General features: G+C 51.7%; 2 protein-coding genes across 3 annotated transcripts in view; one reads left to right on the forward strand and one right to left on the reverse strand.

Moving 5' to 3' along the window:
• Positions 1–2,598, forward strand: part of GCNA (germ cell nuclear acidic peptidase) — a 37,686-nt gene extending 35,088 nt beyond the window's left edge. Inside the window, exons 14-15 of the mRNA XM_030806508.1 lie at positions 1,366–1,570; positions 1,873–2,598. Of these exons, the coding sequence (XP_030662368.1) occupies positions 1,366–1,570; positions 1,873–1,993 (326 nt within the window). The 3' untranslated portion in view covers positions 1,994–2,598. The remainder of the gene's footprint in view (positions 1–1,365; positions 1,571–1,872) is intronic.
• Positions 2,599–4,923: 2,325 nt separating this feature from the next.
• Positions 4,924–7,513, reverse strand: CXCR3 (C-X-C motif chemokine receptor 3). 2 transcript variants are annotated; one of them, XM_003281881.1, is made up of 2 exons: positions 7,440–7,513; positions 4,924–6,470 (listed from the first exon to the last, which is right to left on the reverse strand). In XM_003281881.1, the coding sequence occupies exons 1-2, from the start codon at positions 7,449–7,451 to the stop codon at positions 5,376–5,378; spliced, it is 1,107 nt and encodes a 368-aa protein (XP_003281929.1). In that variant the 5' UTR covers positions 7,452–7,513; the 3' UTR covers positions 4,924–5,375. The 2 variants fall into 2 exon arrangements, with proteins under 2 accessions (XP_003281929.1, XP_003281930.1); XM_003281882.2 differs by having other exon boundaries at positions 4,924–6,714; positions 7,440–7,507.
• Positions 7,514–14,767: the final 7,254 nt, after the last annotated feature.

Here is a 14,767-nt window from a genome sequence, read left to right on the forward strand (position 1 = left end):
CACCATCCCTGTGAATCAAACCTATCGATCTTTATACCAGGCCTGCCTTTCCTTCTGCATTTCCCCTTTGCCAGCAGTAGCATCTTCATTCTCTCAGGAGCTGAGGTTCAAGGTCCCCTCTGTGTAGCCCATCACCAAATCTTCCTTCACAGTAGCTCACCATTCCTTCTCTATCTGTGCCTCCATGCAAGGACAGGCCCTCATCCCTGCTCCGTTTGGTCTCCCATATGCCACTACATTGCTTTCCTCCTGAGAAACCAGGGCTTTTCAAGGCCTAGAGCCTGGCTTTTGAGGCCATTGTAATCTGCTCCTGTTTGGCTTGGCCAATCTTGTCTCTCAGTATTCTACAACTAGCCCATGCCCCAGACAGGCTCTCTTCACATTGGCCTTCAGAACATACCACAGGCTGGGTGTGGTGGCACACATCTGTAGTCCCAGCTATTTGGGAGGCTGAGGTGAGAGGCTCGCTTGAGCCCAGGAGTTCGAGGCCGTAGTACACTATGATCACACCTGTGAATAGCAGTTTCACTCCAGCCCGGGCAACATAGCGAGACTCAGTCTCTAAAATGTTTTTAAAAATGTGCCACATACTCATGTTTTGCCACACCCAGAATGGCCTTTCTAATTTTGCAAATTCAATTAGTAAGAACCCCTGAGGTCTCAATTTCACCATGGAGCTTCTCCTAACCAAATCCCACGGCCATAGCGATTGCTCCCCACCCTGTCCACCTCTGTTCCTGGAGGGCAGAAACTAGATCTTGTCCTGATGTTTTTCTAGAAGTGCCTCACAAAAAAATGAGCTTGTTGGAGCTGCTCTGAAAAGACCTGCTCACCGAAGGCTCTTTGCCATAAACAATATTGGGTTGAAGTAGGTTCACTATTCACTTTGAGAATCCTGGGAAGGTAACACTCATGCTTGCCTGCATGTGCGTCTTTAAGATAGGCTTGTGTCTGGTGGTGCTGAAAGTCGAGGGGTTGTTGGGTAGCAGATAAGAAGAGGATTGGGGCCGGGTGTGGTGGCTCACACCTGTAATCCCAGCACTTAGGGAGGCCGAGGTGGGTGGATCGCCTGAGGTCAGGAGTTTGGGACCAGCCTGGCCAACATGGCGAAACCCCGTTTCTACTAAAAAAAAAAAAAAAAAAAATCAGCTGGGCATGGTGGCACATGCCTGTAATCCCAGCTACTTGGAAGGCTGAGACAGGAGAATCACTTGAAACCGGGAGGCAGAGGTTGCAGTGAGCCGAGATCATGCCATTATACACTCCAGCCTGGGCGACAAAGCAAGACTTATCTCAAAAAAGGAAAAAAAAAAAAAAAGAGGATTGGTTTTAGTGCTCACAATTTCTTTTCATTCTTCTTTCAAGACCGAATCCGGGATACCTTGATCCATGAACTGTGCCATGCTGCTTCCTGGCTGATTGATGGTATCCGTGATTCTCATGGTGACACATGGAAGTATTATGCCAGGAAATCCAACAAGATACACCCGGAGCTGCCCAGGGTCACCCGTTGCCATAACTATAAGATTAACTACAAGGTCCATTATGAATGTACTGGGTGCAAAACAAGGTAAGACTCTTCTCAGACTTTTCCCAGTTACGTTTTGCTGGGGCCTCCAAGTGGCTCTTCAGTGATTTTATAAGTAGATGGCTGTCTGAACTGAGGAGGAGAACCCCTCTCCTCCTTTCCATGTTCTCTTTCTCCTTTCTCTTCCGTAATTTGAGCCGGACTGACCACTGCTGCCGCTTGGTGCCCGGGTCTCTGACAACCCAGAGAAAATTACTGCTTTGGGCCCAAGGCCAACATCTTAGAGCTGATGCTGAGGTGCAGTGACTGATTCTTTTGTTGTGTGTTGTTCCTTTCCTTCCCAGGATTGGCCGCTACACCAAATCATTGGACACCAGCCGCTTCATCTGTGCCAAATGCAAGGGGTCTCTGGTCATGGTGCCATTAACTCGGAAAGATGGGACCCGTATTGTGCCCCACGTGTGACCATTTGCTGTGTTTGTGCAGAAGTATTATAGAAAAATTATGCAGGAGATGGCTAGGATTAGCCTTGGGGATGTGATGAAAACACTTGGCAGGAATTACAAGGCAATGAAAAATTCTTAAGGTTATCTGAGAGTATATTCATGTGAGCTATATCCTTTACTGGTAAGAAGTTTTAGAAAAGTTTGTTTTGTGAAATTAGGAATATTAGAATTTAGGTACTGTTAAGTAAGTAATATTAGAATTTAAGGTTCATGTTATTAATGATGATTGACCTTAACCAGGGACTCTATTGCTAACCATTCTGTGCCCTTGACAGGGTATTTCTGAAGCCCTTGGGATCTACCTTGGGTTTTACTTGAGTTCCATATTTTTCACATGTAGGACAAAATGCAAAAGAAAAGTGAGTTTTCAAGAGTGGCAGGTTGAGAGAAAGAGGAGAATGCTGGAAAGAGGACAAGTTTGAGAGGCAACACTTAAACACCAGGGCTACTGTGACATCTATGTAGACAGGAAAGACAAATGTGTTTCATAAAATTCGTTGCTGATGGTATTGATTGAAACTATCTGAGCCATGTAATCAAAAAATAAAAGTTTTCTGCATCTCGCTTGTTAGCAAAGTCTGTTCATTGAATCCTTGCACCTAGAGCAGAACAGACCCTCTGGTCTTTTGTCCAAGACTCCGAACATCTGAAGCCCTCCAGGACTCGTCTAGAGGAGCGTGCCACACTCCGTGTTTCTCTCTGGATTTCTGTGACTGCCCATAAGGACTCAGCAGCCTCCCTACTTCTTGGAGTGATTCAGGATGTGGATTGGGATCCACGTTGTATTCGTTTCCTATGGTTGCCACAACAAATTACCACAAGCATAGTGGCTTAAAACAACACACATTTACAGTTCTGGAGGTCAGGTAGTCCATCACCAGTGTCACTGGGCTAAAATCAGGGTGTTGACAGGGCTGTGTACCTTCCTGGAGGCTCTGGGGGAGAATCTCTTGCCTTGTATTTTCCTTTCTGTTTTTTTTTGAGACAGAGTCTTGCTCTGTCACCCAGGCTGGAGTGCAGTGGCACGATCTTGGCTCACTGCAACCTCTGCCTCCTGGGTTCAAGTGATTCTCCTGCCTCAGCCTCCCAAGTAGCTGCGATTACAGGCAACTGCCACCATGCCAGGCTAATTTTTGTAGTTTTAGTAGAGACAGGGTTTCACCGTGTTAGCCAGGCTGGTCTGGAATTCCTGACCTCGAGTGATCCACAAGCCTTGGCTTCCCAAAGTGCTAGGATTACAGGCGCAAGCAACCTCGCCCGGCCTTTTCTGCCTTTTAGAGGCTGCTCACATTTCCTGGGTTCATGGTCCCATCCTCCAGAGGCAGCAACAGCTCCCTCTCTGACTCCCCTTGCTGCCTCCCTCTTTCACTTTTATTTTTATTTATTTATTTTTATGAGATGAAGTCTCACTGTCGCCCAGGCTGGAGTGCAGTGGTGTGATCTCGGTTCGCTTTGACCTCCGCCTTCTGGGTTCAAGTGATTCTCCTACTTCAGCCTCCTGAGTAGCTGGGATTACAGGCATGCACCACTGTGCTCAGCTAATTTTTGTGTTTTTATTAGAGACGGGGTTTAGCCATGCTGGCTAGGCTGGTCTTGAACTCCCGACCTCAAGTGATCTGCCTGCCTCAGCCTCCCAAAGTGCTGGGATTTAAGGTGTGAGCCACCACTCCCGGCGCCTCTTTCACTTTTAAAGGACCCTTGTGGTTACTTTGGGCCCACCTGGATAATCCAGGAGCCTCTTCTTCAAGTCAGCTGATTGGCAACCTCAATTCCCTTTTGCCATCTAAGGTAACATAGTCACAAGCTCTGGGGGTTAGCACGGGGGCATCTTGGGCGCCACGTTTTCAGCCGGCCACAAGCATCTTGACTACCCTGATACTTTTTCTAGGCAGGGTGCGTTCTGTCATTTCCCTTCCTTTCTTCATTTTGTAAAAGCTTGGAGTGTCTGGTGGCCACAAAGCGGGATGGTGTGTTTATATGGTGGGACGAGCTTCCTCAGCTAACTCTTCAGATTTTTCTTCCCCATTCCCACCTCTGGCTGTTTCTGCAGTTTCAGCAGGGGCGCAGCTGGCCTGTGAAGCTGGATCCTAGCACATTGGTGACTTAATTAGGGGGCACTGACAGTGCAGTAGACCCACCCCGTCACCTTCTGTTTTAACTCAGCCCTGTCACTTGCCTTTCTGGGAAACCCCAGTTATTTCTTTCCCTCACTTTGGCCTCATTGATAGCCCTGGAAAAATGCTCCCCACAGCCCGCCTCCAGGTGGCTGTGTGCTAATGACTGTTGGCAAGTCATCTGGCCTTGCTTTTCTTCAAGCCCACAGCCATTTCCCTAGTAAGCGCTTGTATCACTCACCTGAAAAACCAGTAGGGCCTTCTGACTGGTCTCCAATACCATCACCTCATCCCAAATTACCTTTCAGTCTTACTTTCAGCCTTCCCACCGTTGCTACTGCCCTCCCTTATGCCTGGAAATACTACTTGCCCTTTAAGTCTTCAAGAAGCCTTCCCAAATGGCTCCAACCTTCAGTGCCCTGAGTTCTGGGTTCACTGTGCCTCTTATTTGCCCCATGGCCAGGCTGCTGGGTTTCGCTAGTTTTGCACACATCTTGCCTCCTGTCCTGAGCTGCTGGAGCGCAGAGCTCTCGTGTTCATGTCTGATGGCCCCTTCCCCAATTATGCCAACCAGCTGCCTAACTGCTCACTCTGCACCCATGTACTTGGGTGTTTCCCTGTGAGTAGAACAGGAGTGCCCACGAGGGTAGAGACAAAGCTGCAGACAGACATTGATGAAGGCAGGATGGGCTGGCACAGACCCACGGCCAGGCAGGGAGAACCAGGAAGTGCCCCTGGAGCCCAGGTGGGCTGACTGTAATGCACGAACGCGCCCTGGTCCTGACGATCTTGTTTATTGAAAAGTTTTAAGCAGGATTTTAGACATAAAAATATAAAAAAGCAAATATAGAGGTCTTGGGGACCATGGCCACAGTCACTGCTGAGCTGGAGGCCTGGGCTGTGGCTTCATGGGGCAGCGCCCTTTATGCCATGCCTTGTACTCCCCGCACTTGGGGAAGGTGAAGTTTTAGTTTCCAAATGAGAAGGGCAGTGGGGCTCCAGTCAGCCACCTCGGGCGGCAGGATGGGGCTTGGCAGTTAAGGAGCAGCAATGGTGCAGTCAGATTTGGGAGGGTGGCTTCCCCGGAGACCTGGTGGTGCTGGGGCTGCCAGTGAGTCCCAGGAGCGAGGATATGGGAAGAGCCAGAGCTGGCTCAGCAGAGGGAGGGAGGAGCCTGGAATGCAGGGAAGTAAGACTGTGGGCGAAAGGGGAGCCCAGATTCCGGCCTCACAAGCCCGAGTAGGAGGCCTCTGAGGTCTCAGACCATGATGAATCCCGGCGGGAAGACGATGGCTGCCTCTGGAGCCCTCTCTGGTTGGGGCAGCCCAGGCGCAAGAGCAGCATCCACATCCGCTCCCGGAACTTGACCCCTACAAAGGCATAGAGCAGTGGGTTGAGGCAGCAGTGCATGTAGCCCAGGCCTGAGGTGACCGACTTGGCCACGTCTACCCTGCTTTCTCGGCCACAGTTGCGGGCCAAAGCGCCCAGGTCCATGAGGATGTCCACCAGCACCACCAGGTGATAGGGGGTCCAGCAGAGGGCAAAGGCCACCACGACCACCACCACCAGCCGCATGGCCCGCAGGCGCCGCTGGCCCCTGGAGACCAGCAGCACGGCTAGGATGTGGGCATAGCAGTAGGCCATGACCAGCAGGGGCAGCAGAAAGCCAGCCACCAGCTGCAGCACCCGCAGAGCCGTGCGGCCCACCTGTGGAAAGTTGTACTGGCAGTGGGTGGCTTTGAGGCGCTCGTCGTGATGGGCCGACAGGAAGATGAAGTCTGGGAGGGCGAAAAGCAGGCAGAGCCCCCAGACAGCCAGGCAGGTGAGGGTCACGCGGGCCGGGGGCCCCCGGCGGTAGAGCTGGGTGGCGTGCACTATGTTCAGGTAGCGGTCAAAGCTGATGCAGGCCAGTAGGAGGGCCCCTGCGTAGAAGTTGATGTTGAAGAGGGCACCTGCCACTTTGCAGAGGCCAGAGCCAAAGACCCACTGGACGGCAGCGTCCACTGCCCAGAGCGGGAGTGTCAGCACCAGCAGCGTGTCTGCCACAGCTAGGTGGAGCAGGAAGGTGTCGGTGCTGCTCAGGGCTGCCCGCCGGCTCAGCAGCACGGCTGCCACCGTGCCGTTGCCCAGCAGCCCCAGCAGAAACAGGAGGCTGTAGAGGGCCGGCAGGAAGGCCCGGTCGAAGTTCAGGCTGAAGTCCTGTGGGCAGGGCGGGGAGGTACAGCACAAGTCACTCTCGTTTTCTCCGTAGTCATAGGAAGAGCTGAAGTTCTCCAGGAGGGCGGCAACCTCGGCGTCATTTAGCACTTGGTGGTCACTCACCTGTGAGGGAGGGAACGGGGAGGAAGGGGCTGTGTAAAGGCCTGGCAGGAACTCCTTTGTGATTGAGTCTGATTTAGTCTGTGATTTGCTCTGAGCAGCTCCTCCTATAACTGTCCCCGCCAGTCTTCCAGGGCCATACTTCCTCAACTCCATCCACTCAGCCTGGGCTCTGGGATAGTGACTTCCCTTCTCAAAGGCTGCTTCTCTTGCGCTCTTCTGCGTGATGCCATCGGCCCAGGGACCCCTGGGCAGGAAGAAGAGCGTCCCTCCGGTGCCCAGAGCCCTCTCTGCCCACTGTCCTCTCTCTCCCTGCTCTCCCTTCACGGCTTGCCTTGCGACCTCAGTGCCCCACCCCCAACACATAGTTCAACCACCTTCCTCCCCAGCACCTCTCCACAATCCACAATCCCCTTTTCCGGTCACTGACCCTCCTCTTCCCTTGTCCGGGACCCCAACTTCCTGCCCACCCCCCGCCGTGTGGCCTCTCTACAAGTCACCACGCCCCCCAAATGCATGCAGTCTGCCCAGTCCTTTCCCCTCCCTACACTGAGGCTTGCGCGCGGCCATTTAGCTGCCCACGAGGGGATCCCCCACTGAGCTTGAGAAGGAATCTTCTTTATCCCCTCACCCCCAGCACTACGGACCTGCAGGTCTCCCCAGTGCCAATTCAATCCAGCACGCAAGAGTCAAAGTTCCAAGTCGCCTGAAGGGAGCCTTCGAGTCTACTTGCCCCCTGCCCCCCATTTTGCGAGACACCAAAGCCAGAGAGGAGAGGAGAGGCACCCAGGGTCAGTGGCCAAGCTGGGTTCCCAATTCCCCAGTGCTGTTTCTGCCACAACCCATGCGGCCTCCAGCTACTCACCCAACCCTGTGGTGACCCTGGGCTGTGGGCCAGCCCTGGCATTCCCCTAGTGCCCCGGGTTTTCCACTTCGAACTCTGTCCTGGCCCGGCTGGGCAGCAGCACTTACCTCAAGGACCATGGCTGGGCTGGTGCTCTGGCTGCTGGGTGGTGTGCTGCCTGCCCCTCTGCTTTGGTGCTTGTGGTTGGAAACCTGCAGTCACAGAGGAAGTGGGAGTTTCAGGCAGTTCTCAGCAGCAGCCTCTTCCAGGGAGTTACCTCTACCAGACCTCCCTAAACCTTAGGCTGCAGAGTTTCCGTGACTGAGTGAAACCTCTCTGAAGGAGCTGGCTACAGGCTTGGGACCAGAAAAGCTGGGCAGAGGATGACTGGCTGGGGGCAGGTCCTTTGGGAAGAGAGGTCTGAAGAGGAAGCAATGCAGCTGAGAAGTGAAGGGCAACCCTGCTGCCTGCACTGGTAGGATCAGTGCTCCATAGATTGGAACTCATCTGTCCTGGCCTTGAGTTGATCTTTGCATGATTGTAAAGGCTGGGTAGAGAAATAAGTCTGTAGAGGAGATCCACCTTCTTAAAAATTTCAGCCAGGGGCAGTGGCTCATTCCTGTAATCCCAGCTACTGGGGAGGCTGAGGCAAGAGGATCACTTAAGGCCAAGAGTTTGAGACCAGCCTGGGCAACATAGCGAGGCTCCATCTCTACCAAAAATAAGAGAAGCCCAGCCGGGCATGGTGGCATGTGCCTGTAGTCCTAACTACTTGGAAGCCTGAGACAGGAGGATTGCTCGAGCCCGGGAGTTCAAGTCTGCCTTGAGCTACAATCGTACCACTGTACTCCAGCCTGGTGACAGAGTGAGACCCTGTCTCTTAAAAAGGAATTAAAATATTTTTTAAAAAGCCATTACACTAAATCTAGCTTTTTACCACCGCCCCTCCCTGCTAATCAGCGGGGAAAAGGAAAGGGATGAACTTGCTATTTGCTAGACATTGCTGTAGGTGCTTTCTCCGACACTGCCTTATTTCGACCACACAACTCACTTGCGAAGTGCGGGGTTATCTGCATGGATGATTCAGAAAGGGGACAGGCCTTCCCCAGACACGGCAATTAAAGGTGGGCGTGAGGATTGATCCCACGGCTGTCTGATTCTCCTTTTCCTACTCAGGAACACTGTCTTCAGTTTCTTTTAAGTGAATAAGCTATGATATATTCATGCAGTTAAAAACAAATGAACTAAAGCTACACATTTTAACATGGATGCATCTAGAAAAGCCAGCGATCACATGGTAGAAGAGGCAAGTTACAGAATGCCATGTATAGTTCGATGCCACTTACATAAACTCTAAAAACCACCGCAAAATCAATACCATGTTGTTTTGGATAACACTGTTTGTTCTCAAGGTTTAAAACAGGGACGGGAGATCCACAAATTCATAAAAGCAGTTGCTTCTGGGACAAGAAGGAGGATGGGGTTGGGGAGGAGGCCATAGGAACCTCTTGATCTTAAGGAAAAGCTGTAAGGCAGCCTTGGTGCAGCACATCAGTCACTTTATGGCGGAGAGTGGTGAACAGTTCCTCTCCCCACCTGCCCTCAGCTCTCCCCTTTGCCCTCTTCTCCCCTCCCTGTCGCCCTCTTCTCATTACCAGTGGGCAAGGCTGCCCGTAACTTGCTTCTCCCAAGCAGTTTCCTCTTTCTCTCTCTCCCCTAGTTGGAAAGCAGGGGGGGAGGGAGAGAGAGAAAGAAGAGAGAAGAGAGAGAGAGAGAGAGAGAGAGAGAGAGAAGCAAGTGCTAGCCCATGGTCTTGGGGCCAGTTTTCAGCCAGACTGCCCCACCAAAGCCTCCAGGCTAAGGCCTGGAATTCAATTTACACCTACTCACATGATGCATACTTGCAAGGCATCAAGGCCCTTCCCCTCCTGTGGACAGATGTGACTCTCCTTGCTCTAAACAGCTTGTCACCTGCAGGGTTCAGGCCAGAGGGAACTGAGGGCCTGGCAGAGGTCAGGAGCAGTGCCAGTGGAGGGAGCAGGAAGGATTCCAGAAACCAGGCCAGTTAGGATGAGCAGGACTTGGCCAGTAGCTACCTATGGGGGTGGAAAAGGGATAGGAGCTGGGACCACAGTTTCCCAGTACTGACCTGTGAAGGGGTTTGAGTTCCACGGGCTTCTGCAAATGAGAAAATTGACCACGGAAAGCCACATTTGTTCTATTTAAAGGTCTGTCTTGTATTCAGCAATCATGTTATTTGTCCCCTTTTTTGGGTATCAAAAGGGCCTTTTCTTTATGAAATGATGGGGGAAATAGATGGTAGTTTTGGAAATATCTTGTGATGGCAGAAGTTGACAACCCAATGTGGGTCCTCTAAACCAGCAGTCCCCAACCTTTTTGGCACCAGGGACTGGTTTCGTGGAAGACAATTTTTCCACAGACTGGAGTGGGGATGGTTTCTGGATGAAACTGTTCCACCTCAGATCATCAGGCGTTAGATTCTCATAAACAATGCACAACCTAGATCCCTCCCATGCGCAGTTCACAACAGGATTTGTGCTCTGCTGATCTGACAGGAGGCAGAGCTCAGGCAGTAATGCTCCCTCCCCCTGCAGCTTACCTCCTGCTGTCCAGCCTGGTTCCTAGCAGGCCACAGACCTGTATACTGGTCCGCAGCCCACGGGTTGGGGAGCCCTGCTCTAAATAGATGTTGAAATGTTACTGGTCCATGTGAAAGATAAAAGTCCAGGCCGGGCACGGTGGCTCATGCCTGTAATCCCAGCACTTTGGGAGGCCAAGGCGGGTGGATCACCTGAGGTCGGGAGTTCGAGACCAGCCTGACCAACATGGAGAAACCCTGTCTCTACTAAAAATACAAAAATTAGCCGGGTGTGGTGGTGCATGCCTGTAATCCTAGCTACTCGGGAGGCTGAGACAGGAGAATCGCTTGAACCCAGGAGGCGGAGGTTGCGGTGAGCCAAGATCATGCCACTGCACTCCAGCCTGGGCAACAAGAGTGAAACTCCGTCTCAAAAAACAAAACAAAACAATACAAGACAAGACAAAAAATTAGCCAGGCTGGCACATGCCTATAGTCCCAGCTACTCGGGAGGCTGAGGCAGGAGAATCACTTGAACTCAGGAGGTGGAGGTTGCAGTGAGCTGAGATCGTGCTACTGTACTCCAGCCTGGGTGACAGAGTGAGACTCCATTTCAAAAAAAAAAAAAAAGACAAGAAAGAAAAAAAAAAGGTGACCCTGGTGTCCTCCCTGGTGTCCTTCCAGTCTCCTCACTTGTTTGTATCATGTCCTTCCCAGGGTGCTGGGAAGGACACATGAGAGAAAGGCAGGGCAAGAGCTTTGGAAAGGAGCAGAGAGCTTTCCTTTCTGAGCTCGGACACACTGATATCAGGGCCGTGTCCTGATAGCCCAAGCTGGGCTATGGGGCTGAGCTGTTCCCGGTGAGGCCATGATGTTGTGGGAAGAATGCTAAACTTGTCCGAGTTCCAGCCCTGACTCCACCCTGTTCGAGCTGTGTGACTTTGGACAAATTACATAGCTGAGTCGAGCCAGTTTCCTCAGCGGGGTTGTTAAAAAGATGAACTGGAATAACCAAGGCTGTAGGCTTCTAGCACAGGGCCCATAGCTTAGTAGGAGTGCAATCGAGAATGTTGAGTGAGAGAGATGTTGGCTACAAACCTGGAGCAACCAGGAGCCTTTCATATCAAGGGAGCCAGTGATAGAGGGTGGCACTTGTGGGGCGTACAGGTGTGGACTTGGCCGGAGGGCTGGTTTTCCAGAGAGGCCACCCCCTGCCTTAAGTGGGGGTGGAGGGGGACGGTGAGTTTGCCAGTCCTAGGTGAATCCTCTGGCTGCCCAGCTGTGTAATCTCAGGCAAATTATTTAATCTCTGTACCTTGGTTTCCTCGTTTGAAAAATGGGTCTAAGGATAGTATACATTTGATAGGGTTGCTCTGGAGACTGCAAATGATATGTGTAGAAAGGGTCTGGGGCAGGGTAGGTGCCTAGTGAGCAGCAGTCTCCTGCCGCTCTAGGAACTTTCCAAACCGACCCCTCCTAACCTCCCAATTGCAAGTCTGTGGTGGGCTTCTGCCGTCGTGCACAGCTGTCTTAGAAGGTTCCTGTGTTACGGGGCCGAGCCAAACCCTTGACCAGCTGTCTAATTTGGTTCTTTCTGGTCCCAAACAGCTCCCAGACCAGGACAGAATCAGGCCCAGCTTAGGGGACAGCTGCCTGGCCAAGGGCCTGCAGTCAGAGTTCTGGCCAGTGAGCCTCCTGCCTCCGCCCTCCAGAGCAGCTGGCGGGGAAGCCTGAGGAGGAAGTTAGTCAGAGTGAAGCTGCTCCGGGCCCCACCTGTGGTCAAGGTGTGAAATGTGCACCTGGCTCTTCTCTGCCACCCCTCCCCCTGTTTTTTTCTTTTTTTCACACCTCTGGGCTGTGGTTTGAGGAGATGGGAGGCTCAAAGGTTGAGGCCTGGGCCCAGTGCCTCACAGGAAGGAGGGCCCCTACTGCTGTCTGCCAGGCCGGCCAGCCCGGGAAAAGGGCCATTTCCTCCTCCTCTCTGAGTCGGCTGCTTCACAACCTCTCTCACAGCTCCTCCGAATGCCTCTTGGAGCACTACTCCAAAAGCTACTGGACTCGGCCACCAGCCCCAGGCTGTTAGGGGAGCAGGCTCAGTCAGGCCTGAGGTTCCCGTGTGGCCCAGGCTGGGGCTGAGACTCTCTTACATGAAATCAAGAAGAGTCCAAGCCCTGGGCACGGGTGTGTATCTGCTCCAGACAGTGCCGGGACCCTGGGCTTCCTTCTCCTGGCCCTGAATTTCCCTTGAAAGAGAGCTGAAGTCACAGGGAGTCCTGGGGCCTGGGGACTACTGCCTCTTCCTCTGCCCATGTCCTGCAGCTCTGAGCCCTCCTGGGAGGCAAGTCCATTTTAAGTGCTGGGGGCCGTGGGCTGGGGCCTTGGGAGCCCAGGAGGTGGGACAGACAGCCCCAGCCCATGAGGGTGAGTTCCCAGACCTGTGGGGACACTGCTTTTTTGGGGAATGGAGAAGACCTCACAGGGGAGATGAAGTTTGAGCTGGGTGTTGGAGGACATTGCTGCTGTTTGTCACGTGGCAAAGGGAGACGAGGCTGTTCTCAGGCTGGGGGAACACCAGGTGCCAAGACAAGGAAGTAAGGAAGAGCTCCTCACACCAGCGGCGGTCAGACTGGTTAGAACGGAACGTTCTTGTGACGGCAGGAGGGTAGAGGGGGCTGGAAAGCAGTTCAAGACCCAAGCCCCACCACCAAGTACAATGACCTTCCTGTCATCCTGTCTCTGGCAGTTCCCTGGAACTATTAAATAAAACGACTCCCATTCTGCAAGGCTTTACTTTCATACACGTGATCTCCTTTAAACCGTTTAGCCACCCAGTGAGGGAGAGGCTACTGCGCCCATTTTGCAGAATGGAGGTTCAGAGAGGTGAAGTGATCTGTCCAAGCCTAGTCAGCCAGGAGGGCTGTGTCACACTGCCAGCCCTCTAAACATCCTGCTGCTCAAGGACTCATCAGGAGCCACATCTTCCTCATCACACAGCCCTAATCAGGCATCTTGTGTGGTGAGGGTGGACACCCACTTGGCTGGGCTGGAGCCATAGAGGGGAGTGTTGATAAAGTTTGCTTCTTGCATTTCCTTGGGTTTCCCCACAGGGTGAGGTCAAACAGGGTCATAAGAACTGAGGACATTTATTTGTTTGGGGGCTTTTATTTTTTTTTTTTTTGCTTGTTTTTGTTTTTTTGTTTTTTAGAGACGAGGTCGCACTCTGTTGCCTAGTGGGGAATGCGATCAGAGTTCACTGGAGCTTCGACTCCCTTGGCTCAAGCGATCCTCCTGCCTCAGCCTCCTGAGTAGCTGGGACTATTGGCGTGTGCCACCACGCCCAACTTATTATTATTATGATTTTTAAACTCTTTGTAGAGACAGTGGTCTTGCCCAGGTTGGTCTCCAACTCCTGTACTCAAGCCATCTGCCCGCCTCAGCCTCCCAAAGTGCTGGGATTATAGGTGTGAGCCACCTCACCTGATGGACATTTATTGATTACCTACGTGCTAGGCACTGTTCTCAGGGTTTTATTGGGATGAATTCATTTAATACCTACAACTATGTAGTAACTATGTGGCCGTTACTATCATCATCATCCTCATTTTACAGATGACAGAAACACAGAAAGTTCAAGGAACTTGCTCAAAGTCACACAGCTAGTTAGTGGCACAGGCTCCTCACCCTGCCCCATTACACTCTACAGGGACGCTGTGTAAGGTGAGAGGGGCTGGGAGCGAGAGTGCTGTTCAAAGAGGAATACTTTGGCCTTGTCTGTATTGTTTTATTCAGAGACTGCATTCATATATTAGCTGTGTGATTAAACAGTCATCAAAAAGGAGGCCGGGCGCGGTGGCTCACGCTTGTAATCCCAGCACTTTGGGAGGCCGAGGCGGGCGGATCACAAGGTCAGAAGTTCAAGACCAGCCTGGTCAATATGGTGAAACCCTGTCTGTACTAAAAATACAAAAATTAGCCAGACGTGGTGGCAGGTGCCTGTGATCCCAGCTACTCGGGAGGCTGAGGCAAGAGAATCACTTTGACCTGGGAGGCGGAGGTTGCAGTGAGCCGAGATCGTGCCACTGCACTCCAGCCTGGGTGACAGAGCAAGACTCTGTCTCAAAAAAAACCAAAAAACAAAAAACAAGGAGAATAAGCCAGGCATTGTGGCTCACGCCTGTAATCCCAACATTTTGGGATGCCAAGGTGGGCGGATGGCTTGAGCCCAGGAGTTTGAGACCAGCCTGGGCAACACAGTGAAACCCCGTCTCTACAAAAAAAAATACAAAGATTAGCTGGGCGTGGTGGTGCACACCTGTGGTCCCAGCTACTCGGGAGACTGAGGTGGGAGGATCACCTGAGCCTGGGAAGTTGGGGCTGCAGTGAGCCAAGATCGCACAACTGCACTCCAGCCTGGGTGACAGAGCAAGACCCTGTCTCAAAATAATAATAATAATAAAAGAATAAAATTAAGCTAAAAGATTGGGACAGTTGGTAAAATTTGAATATGGCCTGGAGATTAGACAAAAACCTTGTATTCCTGCTATTTAGCTAATTTGGATAATGTAAGAGAATGTCTTTGTTTGTAGGAAATACACATCGAGATATTTAGAAGTTAAGGGTCATGATGTCTGCAATTTACTTTTGTGTGACTTGGAAACCAAATATGCAGAGCAAGAGAGAAGGCACAAAAGATAAAGCAAATGGGGCAGCATGCTAATAACTGGTAATACAGAGGAAGTGCATAAAGGAGATCCTTGTACTATTCTTGCAACTTGTTTGTATTAGGTTGGTGCAAAAGTAATTGCAGTTTTTGCAATTAAAAGCATTGCAAAAGCCGCATTTAATTGGAAAAACCAC

The sequence above is a fragment of the Nomascus leucogenys genome, chromosome X (assembly GCF_006542625.1).
Source record: "Nomascus leucogenys isolate Asia chromosome X, Asia_NLE_v1, whole genome shotgun sequence".
In the NCBI taxonomy this organism is placed as follows: domain Eukaryota; kingdom Metazoa; phylum Chordata; class Mammalia; order Primates; family Hylobatidae; genus Nomascus; species Nomascus leucogenys.

Coding starts and splice junctions, on each gene's coding strand:
- CXCR3 (XM_003281882.2), bottom strand. CDS start 6,623: ATGGAGTTGAGGAAGTATGGCCCTGGAAGACTGGCGGGGACAGTTATA.